The sequence below is a fragment of the Corapipo altera genome, unplaced genomic scaffold (assembly GCF_003945725.1).
Source record: "Corapipo altera isolate COAL_440 unplaced genomic scaffold, ASM394572v1 308, whole genome shotgun sequence".
In the NCBI taxonomy this organism is placed as follows: Eukaryota; Metazoa; Chordata; class Aves; order Passeriformes; family Pipridae; genus Corapipo; species Corapipo altera.
In genome coordinates, this window is record NW_020884925.1 from 1460208 (window position 1) to 1478835 (window position 18628).

The window sequence follows — 18628 nt, forward strand, 5'->3', positions numbered from 1 at the left end:
TTCAGGTACCACAAAAGCCCCGTTGTAACTCTGTGAAGCGAGCACCACACCAAGAAATGGAAAGGCAACTGAGAGTGTAGGAGAGCGTTTTTACAGGGACCTGTCGTGTTTCACCTGCGGAAGGATGTGTGCTGACATTATCAGAAACCCAGCATCGCGGCCGGCTTCCACGAGCATTTTCTCTGAAGGCACTGACAGCCCACGGGAGCTTCACCTTCTGCTCCTCCTCGCTGCGCGGTCCGGACCGCGCTCCCTCACACCCCACAAAATGGCGGCCGCGCGCGCCGCGGGGTCCGCGCTCCGCTCTCCCCTCGGTGCCGCCGGGCAGACCCGCCACATCGGCACGGCCGAAAGCTGTTGGGAGAAGGGGGAGGCTGTAGCCGCGCTCCCCTCGGAGGAGGAGGGGAAGGACGAAAGGAAAGCAGGAACAGGAGCTGGTGCAGAGCCCCCCTGAAGCAAACGAAGCAACCCCACCACCGCTCTCGCGCTCCATCGGCAATAAAAGGAGCGGCGCGAGCGCCAGCGCGCCTCGCGCTGATTGGCGAACAACTCCCGCCACGCGCTCTCTCCTCCCTCCTATTGGCTCCTGCTTCCCGCGCAGCTCCCGCGCGCCACCGCCCCCTCAGGGCTCTCGGCCCCCTCAGCGCCCTCAGGGCCGCGGTCCCTCAGCCCCCTCACTGCGGGATGGCGGCGGCCGGCGGCGTTCGCGGCTCCGAGCCTGGCCCGGGCTCAGCGCCGGGCGGTGCCGGCGACACCTCCCTCCTCGGCAGCGCCACAACGTGGCCTTTGAAGCGCTATGGCCGCTTCCTCCCGCCGAGGGATGGTGACGATGAGGGGCAAAACACCTCATGGAAGGTGCGGGGGGGGGGCGGCGGGGCGGTGTGGGGTAACGGGCACCGCTGTGACGCAGACAGGAATATATGAGGCTTTTCAGGGGTGTTTTTCAAAGTGCAGAGTTAATGCAGGAGTCTGGAGAAGTTTTGCTTCATGAATTATTAATATCAGCAGGTCAGAGGTAGAATGCCTAGTAGCCCATTTTTTTATTTTTATTTTTTTTTATGCGGCAGTGAGCTGTGGTATTAAAATCTAGAGATCAACTTGGAAGAATCCAGAGAGTTAATTAAAGTAGTTAAATCTGTATATCGAGGTATAATTAGTAAAAAAGTCATTAAACGTGCCTCCTGTCTTGGGAGCGTAGGACAACTTGCCACCGACCTTTGAAACCTTTTGTTTTGGACTAGAAATGGCAATTACAGATTCTGTGCTTACAGGGATGGATTTTTCTTTGTCTGTCTTTTTAAAGGTGTTTGAATCAAATGAAGAGTCAGGCTCTCTTGTCCTCACCATTGTGGTGTCTGGCCATTTCTTTATTTCCCAAGGGCGAACAGTTCTGGTGAGTTTCTCATGCACAAAGAACATTTCTCCCTTCATGTCACCATCAGCATTAACTTCATTTCCCTTTTCAGCTTCACCCTCTGTCCCACTGAACGGAAACTGCCGATTTTGTTTTGTTTGTGGTAACTCTCATGTTTGCTTTCTCTTCAGATTTATCAGAATAATGCTAAATGCATTATTTCATACTGAGGTACAGCATTTTTTCTGTGGTTCTAAAAGTCTAGATTAAGAGGTAATGGGTAAGTGCTGCTGATGTTGACAGGTAATTTATGGTTGTCTTTCACGATTCTTCTGCCTAAGAAAACAGGGAAAATACATTGTTAAGTAACAAATAAAACTGTAATTTCCAGGTAATTTATTGCCATTGACCTGTTAGTATTTTGGTTTGATAATTTGGTTTAGCAGAGGGTTTTTTCTGTGTTGCATAATGTGATCTAACATACAAGATACATCTTTGGAGACAAAATAACAACTACAAGGTTGTGGCAGCTGATTTTCCTGTATCCTGTACTTACTTAAGCATAACCAGCTACTAAACTGAAGAGTTCACAATGACACCAAAGAGGTTAAAAGGCAAACTCTGTCTAAGAGGAGTGGGTTTTATGCTCATGACAGAGAAAGCCTTGCTGGAAGGTGGAATTAAGTGTGTTCAGTGCATATCACCAGTAGTCAGTGATGATAACAAGTAGGAACTGACTGATAAATATATTAGAAAGCTATTACAAACCACTGAAAGATGCTGCAGCATGAAGATAACAAGGCTTTTTAATACAAAATGTGTAAGAGACTGTGTTGCAGCTTTAAATGTGTATAAGCTTATAAATTAGTTTTTACTGTGCCTCTTAAAAGGTCTTAAACTTTGAGAAATTTAAGTCTAAGGGGAGAACCAAGGATATCCTTGAATATTTTGGCCCGTGAGTGTGTTTGGTCTGTTGAATAGATAATGAATGAGCCAACAGAAAGCTGTCAGCTTGGAGAGCCCTCATACAAGACATGGCATTTGGCTCATATTTCGTGAGGACAGGGTAAAAATGGAACATGGAAAACATTTTAGCATTTGTGGGGAATAAGAGAAAGGGATGGAGTATTGAAAATGTGGATAGAAAGGAGAATTGCTGCCATCTCTTAGCAAATTCTGCTTGGAATGATTCAGTGCAGGATGCTCCTCTCCAGGGGCTGATCCCGTTCCCAGTGTCCCAATCACATGGCAGTCACTGTTAGTAACTGGTGTCTGACATGACTCTGAATGTCCTTGAAATAACCATGTAAAATAACCAACTAAAGTCTAGTTTTAATAACTAATTAAAGACCAAACAGACCCAACCAAAAGCTGCAGCCCTTCAAAGGCTGCATCTGTCTGGCAAAGGCTGAATCTGGCAAGTAACAGGGGCAGATAAAAGTGTGTTGTTGGAAGGGATGAAGTATCAGAAAAGCTTTATAAAGACTTGGCTGAGAAAAGCACTTTCTTGCAGCTCTTGGGTTTAGTGGCCAGTGAAGCTGTCAGGCAGCTGCCTTGCATGAAATGCCAGAGGAGGAACTTCTGGGATCTGTCAGGACTGTTTCAGCTTCTAAGAGACACTGAGATACTGCAGTGGCTCTCACATAGTGCAGAAGAGAGGTGGAACAGACAGGCTTGGTAAATGTGACCAAAATGTAACACTAGGAGTTTAAAAAAAAAAAAAAAGAAGGTGGTGGTGGTTGGGTTTTTTTACATTTATTTTGGCAATGCTTCTATGCCAACCTTAAGGCAAACACCAGCATTTTCTTAAGTGTTAGAGCAAAGTTATAAGAATTTGGTTTTACAACCTGTCAGTTCCTTTGGGTGCACTTATAGCTGGGATCATAGTGGAGATGTGTTCTGTGCATGCAGGACTAACCTGGCACTGGTGCAGACATGTCTGTGTGTATCTCAGAGATTGGAGGAGTTGCAGTCCTCCCACCTTCCCTCTTAAACACACTGGAGTGGCTGAAAAACCCACCAAAAAATCCCAGACTGGTTTGGGCTGGAAGGAACCTTAAAGCTCATCTCATCCCACCCTCTGCCGTGGGCACTTCCACTAGACCAGGGTGCTCCAAGCTCTGTCCAGACTGGCCTCAAACACTTCCAGGGATGGGGCATTTTGCAAACTCCTTGTTGAGATGCCATATAACAAAACCCCAGCTTGCAGCTCAGGCTGTTGCTGCTGTGGAAACAATCAGCAATGGTTAATCCCTCTGGCTCTGTCTCCCTCCAGTCTCCAGCTGTCAGGAGCTGTCACAGACCTGTCACAATATTTAAACAGGCTTTGTACATCCCGTGTTCTGGAATCTGTCACAGACCAAATCCGCTCACTGGGGGTCCATTATCGTGGACATTCTGTCACAGGGGATAATGCACAAATTTCTGCAGCGGAGGGAACGTATCAAGTTTGATGGAATGTTGCAACTCTTGGGATGATTTCACTTGTATTCCCATTTCCTCTTGCTGGCCTGGGCTACTGACTGTTGGCTGCCCTTTGGATTGCCAAGGTGTGCTCCAACACCTTTGTGCTGCCTTACTCACTGGCATTGAAATTCCCTCTGATGTACTTACACAACTGTTTCTTGCTATGTAGTAACTGCATCCTTTAAGTTGTTGATGTCTGGTCTTTTGATCTATCTTCTAATCCCTACTTTTCAGACCTTTTGATGTACTACAGGCTCCTGGGTTTGAGGGAACTGGGTAACAATTAGCTTAGCTTTGTACCTCTGCACAGGAACATGGGGAGGCACAAGATGTGTGTCAGAGGAACACCATTTCCTTCTCAACATGCATAACTACTGTATTTTTGTAAAATTTGCATGGGTGAATAATAAAAGGGTTTTTTCTATTTTTCACCTGCATACAACATTCACTACAACTCCATTTGCACAAAACCGAAAAAAGGAAATTTCTGTTTCATTGATGGCTGGATTAACATGATCCATGCTAGGAACAATATTCAAGTTTTTCCGACTTGCTGTCAAAATATTTTCTCTCTGATGGGTGTATTTCTGTATTCTCTTAGTCCTTTCTGTTTTCTTTGAGCAGGAGAGTTAAGAAAACCTTTTCATTAAAGAATCATAGTTATTTAGAGTCCAGTGAAGCTATGGCTCTTTTATTATCGTTTCTAAGAACAATATTTATATAATAGCAATAAAATACTCACATATCCTAACAACTTTAATAAATACAGAAACAACTGTTTTCCTTTCAAACTACGATCTACTCCTTGCACTCAGCCAAATGGAATGAAGAGGAGGGTAAATGGAACTTGAGAGCACGGAACATAAAAATCCCTGATGCGTGATGCAAATTAAAGAGTGTTTTGCTTTGTTTTGGATTTTGTGTTTTGGTTTTTTGTGGTTTTTTTTTTTTAACAAAGTTCTTCATTTGGAATTAAATTATGTGACATATTTTAGGACCTGTTTTTGCTGCAGTGTTGCCTAACAGACTGCATATTTGATGGCAGAAAAAACCTCATTCTTGCATTACTGTAGACAATGGGATTTTACAGGAATATCTCAACGGCATCTCTGGTAATTTCTGGCCATGCTCAGGATGCATCACGTTCTCTTTACCACAGCTCTTATTTCCTTTCCCCTCTTTGAATCAATGTATCATGAAAATTATATTTTGGTTTTATTCAGTGGAATTATTTCTGGTGCTAGAATTCACAATATCCTACAAATTAAAACAAGTTGAAATTGTGAAGAGGACTTACTTAATAGCATAAAATTAATCCAGAGTAATTGATTTGTGACCTGATCTTTTGAAGTGTAGACTAAATGTCCTAAGTGCCCTCCCGGTCCCCTCATGACTTCTAATAAGCTACCAGTGCTTAGGGTACAGTAGATTCTAACTCATTAACTAGGCAAGCATTCAGCAGACATTCTCATGTTCCTGATGCTCTTTGCAGGGCCTGAATCTCGGGCACCAGATTTTTGAGATGATATTCACAACAGTGCCTTGGGCAGAGATGGTCCCTGTGCAGTAAATGAGGACACTTGACAGAAACCCAGGGAGTGAGCAGGTTGCTAATGCTGCTTGGTGTGGGAGGACACTGCAGAGCTACAGGGAGTTGTTCTTTTATTAAAGCTCCCATGGTTGCTGCTTGGAAGAGTAGAAGGAATCTTAGTTTTTGTTGACTTATTTAGTAGCACAGTTGTAGTTCAGTTTTACTTTGTTCATTTCAACATGTGCTGTTGACGTGATTGTTTTGGACAAGCTGAGTATCCTGCGTTAGCTTCCCTTTTATGGTTGATGTAAAAGGCTTCTGATCTTTCCTCTTGCCCCAGTTCCTCTAAACCCAGCTGTTAGAATAGCTTTTTAAGAGTAGGGACTTCTGTTAATGAAGTGTATTTACTCTGTAAAGTTAGAGTTTAATGTATGCTCTTGATCTAGGGACATATGAATTCTGCATCATGAATTAAAGAAAAAATTCACAGGATGCCCTGAAGAGCTTTAGCCAGGTAAACCCCTGGGCATCCTGCTCCCCTCTCTGTGTCCCTGCACAAGGGTCACTGTTCTAAAGTGTAGCTTAGAGGAAAAAACCCCAACAAATCAGGTTCTCACTGTTGACATAGCAAGGTCTGTCCTGAGTTAGAGGCTTGTCTTTGCTACTCACTCCTTCAGGGGCTGTAGTTTGTACCCATCTGGGGGAACTCTTGCTAGAAATGAAGCCTGTGCTCCTGCACTTTGGCCAAAGATTTGTGGTTCCTGAGTCCCCTCAGGGGTGGTTGGTGTGTCCTGTATTTCCCATTTCCTGTAGCATTCCCTCCCCTGTACACATGGAGCACTCTGTTTGATGAGTTCAACCCTCGTGTTCTTTTCCACAATCAAACGAGCTTAACAGCAAGATTTAAGATTCTAAGAGATTAAAGGTAAAAAAACTGCATACAAAAAGATAATGCAGAGCTTAGCATCCCCTTTATTCCTGACTCCTGGCTGGCTGCCTTGGTTGTTGGGATTGGAAATTTTTGCAGGGACAACTTTCTGCTTCCCTCACTTTGCAGGTTCTCTTATTTGGGGATATTTATTCTTTTTGGTTGTGTTAGCTCTTCTGCTCTTGACTTGCTTTTTGAGACAGCTCATACTGCAGAAATAAAACCTAATGTATTTGGCCTTATTTAGATCTTGGGAAAAGATACAAGTGAGGAAAATTTGTACTTTTCCAGGTGTGTTACAAGGTAATACTGAAGGTGAGAATGAAATTATGTTCCAAGTTTAATTTTCACAAGTTTTATCTTTCAGCTGGAATTACTATTTCATTCTACAGTAATTAATGAAGAATTTTCATTTTTTAAAATAGAAAACTTGTTACTATAGAAGAAAGTGTAAAACAGCAACTCCTTTTTTGGGAAGGCAATGAGTTAAAAATTGCTATTTTTCAGATACATGCAAGTATTTGATTTAGAATCTCTGTGTCAAATTTCAAATAGGCAGAGTTTCATTTCTTATAATAACCTGTTAATAACTGAATCCCTATTAAAGTGATCACCATCAAAACACTCACCTGTAAACATGTTCTCCAGTTTTGCTTGTTTTCTGAAAGAATCTCAGTTTTGGTTATTCTTTAGTGTTCTGTATAACACCTGAACATAATTTACAAGCTTTTCCAGACTGCCTGCTTCCACATCTTCGTTTTTACTGGCTTTTGAGATAATGGTTATTAACAGTCTTCACAACTACAGTATTTTTGTTCTGTTTTCTTTAGAACCACACAGTGGAGATACCTGAAATAACATTTCCATTCCTTTGTTGCCAAATTAGGCACTGTTATTCAGTATGAATGTTAAATTACAATACCTTGAATATTAGAGGTCAAAACTGTTGGTATTTGAGCTTTACAGATGACACCTGAACCCTGAGTAGTGAATGCTCCTTCTGAAGGGATTTCTCACAGTTGTGGGCAGTGCCTGTCCCCCCTGGGGAGGATGCCAGGGTGTTTAACCCAGCCCTGCCTGTTCTGAGCAGGGGTGCCCGAGGTTGCAGGTGGGGGGCTCAGACCAGCAGAGCTTCCACCCCTTCCCCACAAAAGTGCTTTTCCAAATCTTACCTTTCTCCCTGCCAGGGCACTGTGAGCAGTTCTGTGCTAGTTTTGCTGCCCACTTGTGTCCTGGTGGATTACCTTGGGAAAGGAAGGGATTAAAGGACTATCAGAGGTGCCTCCCTGGAAACTTTGGAATTAGATTGCTCTGTTTTCCAGGGAATTGTGTCCCGTGGTGCTGCCCGGCCTGTGTCAGAACGGTGCTGAGGCCTTTGGCTTTTCTGCCATCTTGCCTCAGTTGCCAGCTGGCACCACTCTGGCAGCTGTGCACTGGGACAGTCATGAACACAATAAACTCCTCTGATCTCATGCTGAACTCATCATTTCTTGGAAATGCACATTCCCAGTCTGTGGGATACCCAGCTGAGTCCTTAATCCATAACATTATACACCTCATACGTTCACTCTGACTGTGAACCCAGAGAACAGACTGTTGTATTTGCATTTCAGGAGCCTATCAGAAGTGGCAGCCCAAACTGGAGAATGTGTCTCGCTGTGCCAGTCTGGGTTTTGTTCGTCTTCTTTAATATTGGTTGTAATTTAAGGGCAGATTAGATCATGTTTGTGATCTAAAAAAAAAAAGGTTTTTCCTCCAAAGCTGTTGTTTACCCATAGTTTTGTTTGAAAACATCTGCCTTGTGAATGAGTGAAGCCAAACTAATTGATGCAGGCCTGCCTAGCTGAACTGGTATGTGAATAACATTTCTTAAATATATATTAATTTTTAGTTCAGATAGGGTTGCAGTCTAACTAAAAATGTTCCTGTGTTCCTTAGCACCACAGGGTTTCCAGATGATCTAATAGAAAATACTCATAAATAACATGCAGTACCTTCCAAAACAGATCACAGATCATTGCCCAGTGCTGAAGTGTGAAGTCAGAACAAAAGTATTTCCCAGTCAATGCTGGACCCGATGGCTGTAAGGCAGGATCAGCATCACTGGCTTCTCTGCCTCTTGGAAGGTGTGGTCACATCTTGCCTGCTTCCAAAACATTGGGAAACATCTTGTTTTCTGCTTCAGCTTAATTCCACTCAGAGTCCTCCCTCTGAGAAACTTAGATTTTTGTCAGAGATGTCGGGAACAGTTTCCCTTTACCACCATTTTTTCACAAGTCCAGTCGTGGAGAATGACAGGAGGGGTTTGTGCCTGACTGAATATTAAAGATCAAACTTAGAAAAGTGCTGCCATTTTTCTCTTCACATTATAAACATCTGAGCTCTTATGTCCCTGCCCAGTTCTAGGCTGCCTTTTTAATCTATTCTGATTAATCTTACACTGCCATCTGGCTTTGCTCCTGGCCAGCTCTGACTGAAGCAGCAGTGGATGCTGCGGGGAGCAGAGCCGCTGTTCCCTGCTCCGTCAGCCTGGGGGCAGCACAATCGGCAGGGATCGCTGCTGTCCCTGTGTCACTGCCCGTGTCCCGAGCGCACTGCGAGTCAGCTCAGCATCTCTGGGCAGGCACACACGGACGGGAAGCTCGATGGATTGCCTCGCACTTCCCAGGCTCTGCCCCGTGCCCAGCTCCCGGCTGTGGGCACAGATCCTCCCAGCTTCCACCGGTGGAACCAGGGACACGTTTGTTGTGCTCTTCGTTCTTGTTGCTCTGAACTCATTTACCTGAATTCATGAGCACTGGCACGGGCTGCCCAGAGAAGCTGTGGCTGCCCCATCCCTGTTATGTTAAAATGTAAATAGTTTGCTAGAACAGCATCACTATATGAGCAGAATAAACTTAATTATATGCAAACATTTTTAGTTTTCGTGCCCTTCTGAATGGTATGAAATATTTTCTGAATTCTGTTTCATTTTAGAGATTATTTAGTTTTCATATTAAGGATCCATTTGCTATGTTTCTCTCTTCTGTTTGGCCATGATTAAGCAGTTCTGCATCCAGTACAGCCGTTGTTAGTTTTCTGTATGCAAAAAATTGCTTTTTAATGACTTTACTGATCGATGATGCCTGATACTCTACAAGAAAATTTCTGTAGTTGTCAGCATTCACAAGCAGATTCAAATATCTCTATATCTCCTTCCTCCTTTGTCCAGTGTTCTGGCTCATGGGAAGTCACAAAATAATTTTCAACAGTTTAGAATGGAAGAAGAGAGTTTTTTGTGCAGCCTGCGAGTAATATGTGCTCTTTTCAAGGTAATTGATGTGCTTGTCTGTGTCCCTAAGCACAGGTTGGACGGGGTTTGGAGCAGCCTGGGCTAGTGGATGTCCCTGCCCATGGCAGGGGGTGGAACTGGATGAGCTTTAAGGTCCCTTCCAGCCCAAACTATTCTGTGATTCGTAACCATTTCATTGTTGACAAAGAGGTAATTGTCATTGTTAAGAATCTTTTTGCTGTAATTCAGGCAGCCTCAGATATAATCTGTGCTGACTGAGGTAGCATGGAAATGCCATGAGGAATAGAATAAACCTTAACATGGTGCAAAATTTGCCTTGTTTGCTGCTTAGAACTGAAGAAAATTTGGAGGATCCTGACTAATGACAATTATTGATGTAAACAATGTAACAGTGGAGTTCAGTCTGCAGAGCTGAGTTTGTCTGAAACCTTCCCTCTGCTTTTTCAGGCAGCTTGCACATGGAAGATCAGGTCTGTTGCATTGCTCAAGGGCTGCACTGAGTTTTTAAATTTTATTTAGCTATTCTTAGTTATTTATTTCTGCTTGGCAATTTACAAACAACCCAAGGTGCAAGAGAAAAGAAAATACTTTCTGCTTTGTTCTTCAGTTAATGAAACTTAAATTTGAGTTAAATCAGATTTTGAGGTTGGAGTTGAATAATCAGGAGTATGTAAATAAAAATTCCAAATGCTGTTTTTTCCCAGCTTGTTTTACCTCAGAAACAGGACACATAAAAGGAGGAGAACCTGGGAAACGTCAATAAAACAGTTGGTAGGAAAGTTAAACAGTGGCTGCCTTTTATGATTTCTTTGAAAACAGTTATTATTTAAAGGAGACAACATTTGTCCAACCTTCATCTCTAGTAAAAGGAAAAACACTATAAAACCAGACTGAATATGGGAACAGCTATATTTAAATAAACACAGTTGGTGTGTCTCCTGAACAGAAACTGCTTGAACAGAGCAAGCACAAGTGGCCATAAGTTAAAGTGGCCAAGTGAAGGAACAGGATAGGAAAATTTGGGGGCCTGGTTCCACTTCTTCCCATGGCTCACAGAGGGAATTCTTCCTCTTGCTTTGACCTTGAGGCCTTTCACACCTTGGCATTGGAGTGTTCAGTGCAGACACACGCTGCAAGGGACTGGCCCATCTCACCTGCTGTCAGCACCTGCTTCTACCGTGCTCAGGGCAATACTTTCCTCCCTCTGACCCCACATCTTTTGGGAACGATACTCACCTGCTGTCAGACATTCTGGAGTCTCTCACAGCAGGTGATGGGGTCCAGTTTGCCTTTGGATCAGCATTTCACTGCTTTTTAGACTGTAAAAGTGCAGTTAAAAACCTACATGCAGTTGCTGCATGAGGTTATAAAGCCAGTGCCAGCAGAGTAAAGGAGCAGAATCACTGAGGTGATTCCTGTACCAAAATAAAATGGCAGGTGGTTTTCCAGCCTGGACCTGCCTGAGATGAACTGAGGCACACTGCTGGTGGTCCGGGATGGACAGGACTTGTGGGGTTTGACCCTTAGGGCCCCTTGAAAAGCAGCCTGTGCCCAAGCCATGGTCATTGAAAGCACCGTGAGTTCACATAAAACAGGTGCCTGATTTCCTCCCTGCCCTTAGGTTTGTTAATTGTTTATTTTTGACCCTGGACTTTGCTAACTAAGGGCTCAGAGTGCCTGGGGAGACACAGTCCATAGCCTTGCAGTTGTTCTGGGACGTTTCCACCTTCCTGGGCTGTTCTCACAGGTTGCTGAGCAGTCCATCTAGTTTGAAGAGCCTGACTGTAATGCAACTGGAGTGTAAAAACATCTTTATCTAATTATCACAGCTGTTGCTTGTTTCCCCGAGTGCCATCTGGAGCAAAGGCCTCCCTGGATAAAGCAGGTGCTGTCCCATTCCCCGGCTTCGCCTGCCCTCTGCTGCCCTCCCAGGCAACTTCAGCTCTGATTGCAGCAGCTTTATCCTGCACCTCATCGAGGCTTTGATAACATGCACAAATATAAAACAGAAATGGAAATTAGAACATACCTTGACATGGTGGTGTTACTGGAGCTGCGGATTTAATCCCTGGAGTGGTGAAAATTCCATACTGGCAGTTGTTTGACAGATACAGAAATCGCACGAACACAGTGACTAATCTTCATTAGGGATTTAATTACATCACGTAACTGAGGCGTGTACTGCCAAGTGTTGCATATTTGCTGTGCAAGTGTTTTGTGTCCTGCTTTATTTCAGGAGGGCTTTTCATTGATTGATTCCCACAAGTGGCTCAAGATAGTGAGGAGAGCAGACTGCCTGCTGCTCCGGGCACAGGCAAAGGTGAGTTGAGCTGCTTTGAGCACTTCTAATAGCCACTAAAACACTTCTGATTTTCTGGAGGAAATTTCTTAATATTGGCTAAATTAAACCAGAAATTGTAAATCATCTATATAAATCAGAATTTATTTTTTTTTTTACTCGAGATACTAAACAATGGATCGAGTCATCTTGTGTCTTTTGTAAGTGCTAGTGTTCAGGGGTTTTTAGCCTGCTCTCTGAGAGCTAGCTGCTAAAACAGCTGGACTGGTATTTATTACACAATCTATCTGCCATGGCTAACAATTAAAAAGATGAAGTGAATTTCTTCCATGAGTCAGACTTCACTTAGGCAAACAAACTATCCAAACAAGCAATTATTTAGCCATTTTGCAGCCCCTGGCACAGTAGCAGTAGGTTGGTGGTTCAAGTATTTGGTACTCAAGGCAACAAAAGGGATGTGTAGGTTTCTGGTCTTCTCCTCAGATCTCACAGTAAGTGATTGGTTCACCTTTAAATAATCAAACAGCACTTGTTACCAATTTATGGAAAAATCTTATTTTTTTTTGGTTCTTAGATGAACTTTGATACTTACTCCTGAAGTATCTTACTGTTTTAAATTCATGGCTTGTGCCTGAACCACCTTTGTGCTGTGATTTTTGTCAGCTTGTTATAAAACAAGGCCTGTCACTGCAGACAAGTCTCACCCTGGGGCAGGAATTGGTGCTGATGAAGCAGAAGGGTGTTCCCTTTCCCACTAACACACTCAGTCCCCCAGCACAGGGATTCTGCTGCATCTCCCCAGGAACACAAAACATCACAGTCACTCTGAGGCTTCACAAACCTCTGAGGGGCACTTCAGGCAAGGAGGACTGTTAACATAGGCTGAAATAAATGTGGTGCATCTAAATGTTTACTTACCACAAATTCACATGGCAGACTGGATTTAGTGGCACTGCAGTGGTTCTACCACACACTTTATGTCCCAAGCTGTAGCTGAAGCGATGCCTTTAATGCTGTCAGTGTATGAAGCTTCTGTGCTCATCTTTCTGATGAATTTTGGATTTATCTTGTACTCCTTGTTTTTTCTAAGTTGTTAATACTGCATTTATAGTGGAACTTACTTATTACTTAGGAAATATGATTTCAGTAGGGCACTGTGGACTCTTAGCAGAATGAGGCTGGAGCCTCTCGTATAAACAGGAGCAAGGTGAAAGTTCTTAATATTCTTGCAATAAGTAATTTCACTGCAAATTGTTTTCATTGAGCTCAGCCCCAGCATGGAAGAAGTGCAAACTGGATGATTCACGTGACCTCAGGGTTCTTTAAGACATCAGCTTTAGGTTCAGGTGTGACTGCCCAGTACTCACTTTATGCTGAACCGTGACATCATCTCAGTTCTCTTCCCAGGAGGGAAGAATGTTTCATTTTCAAAGTCAAAAAAGGGTAACTAAAACAAGTGGTCTTCAAAAGTCTCCAAAAGGAATTCAAGTTAAGTTCCCTTTCTGTCATTTTTAATGAGAACTCACCTGTCTGGCATCCCACAGATCAGTTCTTGGCTATGTGCAGCTCTGCAGTTACATCTGAGTTAATCAGAGCAAGTACAACCAGGCACTGGTAAAATGAGGGCTACACTTCACATTATTGTGACATTTTTCCCTTGAAAAGGCACTGAGACAAGGTTTTATGCTTACACCGCCCTAAAAATCATTTTATGTGGTACAAATCTTAAAATAACAGGTGTGTAAACAGGGAGGCTGTCAGGAAGAGCTGGCTCATGGCTGAGACAAATCCTTACACCGAGAGCTGTCCCCGCACTCGGTACCCGCAGCCTGGCAGCGTGTCCAGGTGTCACAAACAGACTGGATGTCGAAACCTCAGAAGGATCAACACTCAAGTAAGCCAGGCTGGCCCAAGGAAAACTTGCTGCTCTTCTAGGAGTTTAACTTTTAAATGGGAAATTTCAAGATCAAACGGGAAGTCCCATTAATTCACTCCCTAAACATTCAATATCCATCTGCCTTACATCAGCTCAGGGTGCTCAGGGCCAAGCTTATCACACACAACAGGCTCTGCCATCCCCTTTTCAGGGCAGTTTGCTGGACATCAGACACTTAAAAATATTATGGTACAGCCTGACAACCTATACTGGGGGGTCAGCTCTCTGGGTTTCTTTCATTTTGAGTAGTAGTTCACTGTTTAAAGCAATGCATTGGAATTTCTTGCACTCCCATTCAACGTGTTGGCTTCTGTTCAAGGAACATTCAGGTGAAAGCCAAACAATGTTGAGGTTTAGCTACACTGAGGTAGACCAGGTGGGTAGGAAGGGCTGGGTTTGATGCATCAGGAACAAATCCTAACTGGAACATACCATTCCCACAATTTCTAGTTCAGATTTCAGAGTTAACTTCTTACTGTAGTGTCATGTCATTTTTTTTGTCACAGAAAACTGTCAAATTGGCCTGTCCTTACAGGATACTACTTGCAGCAACAATAAAACTCATTTCCTGCTCTGTGTGTAAAGACTGTTGTCACAGCAAGGTTTGTTCACGTGGCTGTACCTTTAATTAGTGACAGGTGGCCCTGCATCTCTTACTTATCCTTTTCTTGCATATTTTTAACTGACTTTCAAATTGGGAATCACAGTCTTCTGGTTCAGCTGCTGGGAAAAAAATGAAATACAGCAGGGAAAACTTGTTTAAGTTGGTGCAGTGACCCAAGAATCTACCGCCTTCTTCCCACCTTAAACAAGCAGGGATTTCATTAAATCAAAGTGGTTTGAGGGCTTTCACAGTTCATTTCCTTCCCCTCTGGTTTTCGAGCAGCACGAGTGCCGCATGTTCCGTGTGCAGTTTGGTGGGAACTCCAAGGAGGAGATGCTGGGACACTGCTGCAGTTGTGTTCACAAACTGTCCGAGTACGTCCCCGTGCACGGGGCTGAGGAACAGAGCCAGCAGCTGCACCACGGCCTCAGCCAGGACAGCCAGGGCATGGACACTGAGCACGGAGTAAGTCAGAACACACGGACAGGAGAACCAGCTGTTAGTGCTGGAGCTGGAAAGGACGAGTTTCTTGCAACTGTGAGACCATCTACACGAGAGATGAGTTGGGACCCACCTGGCAGATTTTCAAATTAATTGTACAGGGTAAAAAAATGAGCAGAGCCATTAAGTAACCTTGAATTGTGTCCCCTTTTTGTGTTCACCTACTCCTGGGTTGCAGTGGTAGGGATTGCTGCAACTGCAGGTAACAGTTTGAGCAAGGTAGGAACAATGTTTCCCCTCTCCAAGACAAAGCTCTGAGGTAAATGAAAAAGGCAGAAAGTTTCTGAGGGTGACTTATTCTTAAATATATGCTCTCTTGAGTGTGTAGAGCCATGGGAAGGAAGCAGCACGCTCCTGTGATCATTCATGCAGAGCTTTTTTTAAAGTTACTTCTAGGAAGTAGTTTAAAACTTATACATGAAATAATGGGCCTACAGTTAAATTGTTGTATCTTTCATTTTTAAAGACTTGAGCAGATGTGCATGCAGGTTCCATAAAAAGATGCCTTTTTACTGCATAAGGTAGCTGAGCACATTCCCTTCCCGTCAGCTCTAAAAATGGAACTGCTTCCCTCTTGCACATTCCCACACTCTGCTTGGTAACAAGCCCTTATTTGCATTTGATATTTTCTAGCCAGATGAGTCTCTACAAGATTCCTGCACAAGCCTTGGAGAAAGAAGAACTGTAGCACAGCTAGCACAGGTAAAAACATAAAAGTCTTAATATTTAGATCCTTCAGCTGAATCTGTCAGGCAGAGAATGAACTCAGATTCCATAAACATCTGGTAAATGTCTTCCCTGAACATCAGGATGCCATCATCCACAGCAGCAAAACACAGGATCTGTGTAATGATGCAAACCCAGGTATTTGGTGGTGTAATTACTCCATTTGCATAGGAACAAATGACACACTGAGAGCAAATAAATACCCAGAGGCAACATCCCAGTGAATGGCTTTGGCACTGGTTTGACTCTGCAGAAATGACTTCTGCAGGCAGAGCTGAAATCTGAAAATACCAATCACAGAAACACGATTTGGGTGGGATGGGACCTTAAAGCTCATCTCCTTCCCCCCCTGCCATGGGCAGGGACACCTTCCACTAGCCCAGGTTAAAACCCCATCTAACCCAGCCTTGAACACTTCCAGGGATGGGGCAGCCACAGCTTCTCTGGGAAACCTGGGACAGGGCCTCCCCACCCTCACAGGGAAGAATTTCCTCCCACTATCCCATCTAACCCTGCCCTCTGGCACTGGGAAGCCATTCCCTATTGTCCTGTCCCTCCACACCCTTGTCCAAAGTCCCTCTCCAGCTCTCCTGAAGCCCCTTTAGGCACTGGAGCCTTCTCATCCCTGACCTGCAGCAGATCCAATATTTAATAAACAGCTCCCAAAGTAAATAACTGGAAATGAACCGTTCTCCTTTACTGGGAATTTGGACTAGTGCAGGAGATGGAACTAGCAGAAAACTCTACTCTTTCCAACTTGTGCTTTTGCAGTTGTTTCTCTGGGTCCTTCCATAGTCACAGGGTGATCACAGAGTCCCAGACTGCTTTGGGTTGGAAGGGACCTTACAGTCCATCTCATTCCAACCCCCTGCCACAGGCAGGGAGTGATCCATGTTCTTCACATCAGTGCTACAAGGGACAATTCCCATGCTCCCTATTAGATGGATCTGTCATCCCTTAAACACAGATGGTTCCGTTAGGCTGTGCCTTTCTCCAGGCATTGCCTGTGGATGCTGGAGGCAGCCAGGGCTTCCACAGCCCATGTCCTGCATCTTCCACTCTGCTGCCACTCATTTTATTTATACTGACCAGGGATAAAACGCCCAGAGTTTTCCCACCACCAGAGGAAAAAGCTGAGGGAGGTGGTTAAACTGGGACGAAAAGGATGTTTTAACGTTTCAAAAGCCCCACAATTTACTTCTACAAGACATTTTGCTAAATTAAGAGCTCAGAAGTGCACACTTGTTATCCCTACACAATTCACGTGGCAGTGTGGATGCTTCACATGGCACCCACTGCTCTTACACAGAATGGATATTCACCAGGAAGCCACGCTGCCCAGGAAACTGGCATTTCCACTTTCAATTTCCAATTTAAGTAACCACAGTAAAATTTGACATTGTGTAAAAACTCCACTGGGATCAGAGCTGAGCATCAGAGCAAAACCTGCATACAGCAACCCTACCTGATCAAGGCGTTCCAACAACATGAACGGGGCAGATCCATCTTTATCCAGTGTCCGAGGAAAACTCGGGTGTACGTGTGTTGTCAGGGACCTGCTGTGTCCGAGGGCAGTGCAGCCACTCTGGTTTTTGTTCCTTCCCCAGTCGGTGCTGAGGAGGAGGCCCGAGCTGCCCCAGGCCTACAGGCACGTGGTGTGGCCTGCACACGAGCTGGGGCCCTTCATCCGCCTCTGCCTCATGGACCAGCACTTCCCAGCCTTCGTGGAAGATGTGGAGAAGGAACTGCAGAAACTCACAGAAGGCTGAGAAACACCACTTTGTACCAAGTGATTAAACTGTTGAAAAACAAGACCCCTGGGGTTTTTTGTCAGTGTTTTATTTTTAAAAACAGGTGAATCCACTTTTTATACATCATTGCACTTCAACAAATACACAGAACACAGTTCATGCAGCTACAGTTACGCACATCATGAGAACCCTGGTAGGTCTATTTCTACAATCTTTAAATCATGAGAAATTACAGTGTCAAACTAAAGAGGAATAACTAGTTGCATAGAATATCACCATGCTGTAACATTTCATCATTTAAACAAAAAAAAAAAAAAAAAAGAAAATTATAAAAGTTTGCCTGAATTGAATGTACAAGAATATGTTGAACACATCAGTGCAAAAGGATTTGAGAATTTACATGAGTTAACAAAAAAAAAAAAAAATCACTTAAAAAGCAATCATATATATATATTTATAAACTGAAGGTTTGTTTTTGTTTCCAACTGCATCCCATCACCACCACCCCCTGGAACCATCCCAGGACACCCCGTGCTCCACAGTTAAGCCCTTAAGGTAATTCCAATGTCTCCCTTGTCCCAGTGCCAGCCCGGCATCGCTCTCTCCTCTCAGCCATACAGTAAGGAATGAATATCAGCAGCTTCAAAATGAACCACAATGACTTCTGGTTTCCCCTCCCCCCCCCCCCCCCCAATATAAATATATACTGTATATATTTTTAAGTTCTGCTGTACTTTACAAAAGAAGTCTCACTAGATGGCAGCGGTGCGGTTTGAGCGGTGCCAAATTTAACAGCTACAGGAAGTAAAAAATGGCGCATGCGTGAACCCGCCTGGCTACTGCTCATGGTAAAGAGAGTAAAGGGAGGAAAAAAAAAAAAGCAACATTCACAGCACATCAAGCCCAAAATAGTTTACACCTTCTACACGGAAGCATTATTAAAATTGATCTGGCTAGGTCATCCTTGCAGGAGAGGCTAAATAAGGCATGCGTTAGACAGTCATATCGTTGCTCACTTGGAAAGGAAAGAAAAAAAAAAAAAGAAATCAGACAGAACTGGAGTTCTAGAACCAAGAGTTCCAACCCTTAAATTTAGCAGGTCATATTGCCATCAGTCTCTCAGAAACTTAAAGCTCTAAAAAAGAAACGAGAAAGAGGTGCTAGTCAATGGTGGACCCCGCGAGCCGCCAGCCTGCAATCCACGCGCTCGCGGGAGGGGCACGGCCGCCCCCGGGCCGGC

General features: G+C 44.0%; 2 protein-coding genes across 6 annotated transcripts in view; one reads left to right on the forward strand and one right to left on the reverse strand.

Moving 5' to 3' along the window:
* Positions 1-599: 599 nt before the first annotated feature.
* Positions 600-18254, forward strand: REC114 (REC114 meiotic recombination protein). Of its 2 annotated transcripts, XM_027657537.1 has the most exons (6): positions 600-855; positions 1304-1393; positions 11808-11891; positions 14693-14875; positions 15545-15613; positions 17245-18254. In XM_027657537.1, the coding sequence occupies exons 1-6, from the start codon at positions 685-687 to the stop codon at positions 17404-17406; spliced, it is 759 nt and encodes a 252-aa protein (XP_027513338.1). In that variant the 5' UTR covers positions 600-684; the 3' UTR covers positions 17407-18254. The 2 variants fall into 2 exon arrangements, with proteins under 2 accessions (XP_027513338.1, XP_027513339.1); XM_027657538.1 differs by lacking the exon at positions 1304-1393.
* Positions 17461-18628, reverse strand: part of NPTN (neuroplastin) — a 47537-nt gene continuing 46369 nt past the window's right edge. For 2 of the 4 annotated variants that reach the window (XM_027657535.1, XM_027657533.1), the window contains exon 8: positions 17461-18523. The gene's annotated coding sequence lies outside the window, so the exon portion shown is untranslated. The remainder of the gene's footprint in view (positions 18524-18628) is intronic. The other 2 variants (XM_027657534.1, XM_027657536.1) reach the window with 1 other exon arrangement.

Bases quoted from the DNA above. Each gene is read 5' to 3' on its own strand.
- REC114 (XM_027657537.1), top strand. From the start codon at position 685: ATGGCGGCGGCCGGCGGCGTTCGCGGCTCCGAGCCTGGCCCGGGCTCA. The intron at 11,892-14,692 runs GTGAGTTGAGCT...GTTTTCGAGCAG, and splicing joins TGCTCCGGGCACAGGCAAAG to CACGAGTGCCGCATGTTCCG. The intron at 14,876-15,544 runs GTAAGTCAGAAC...GATATTTTCTAG, and splicing joins GCATGGACACTGAGCACGGA to CCAGATGAGTCTCTACAAGA.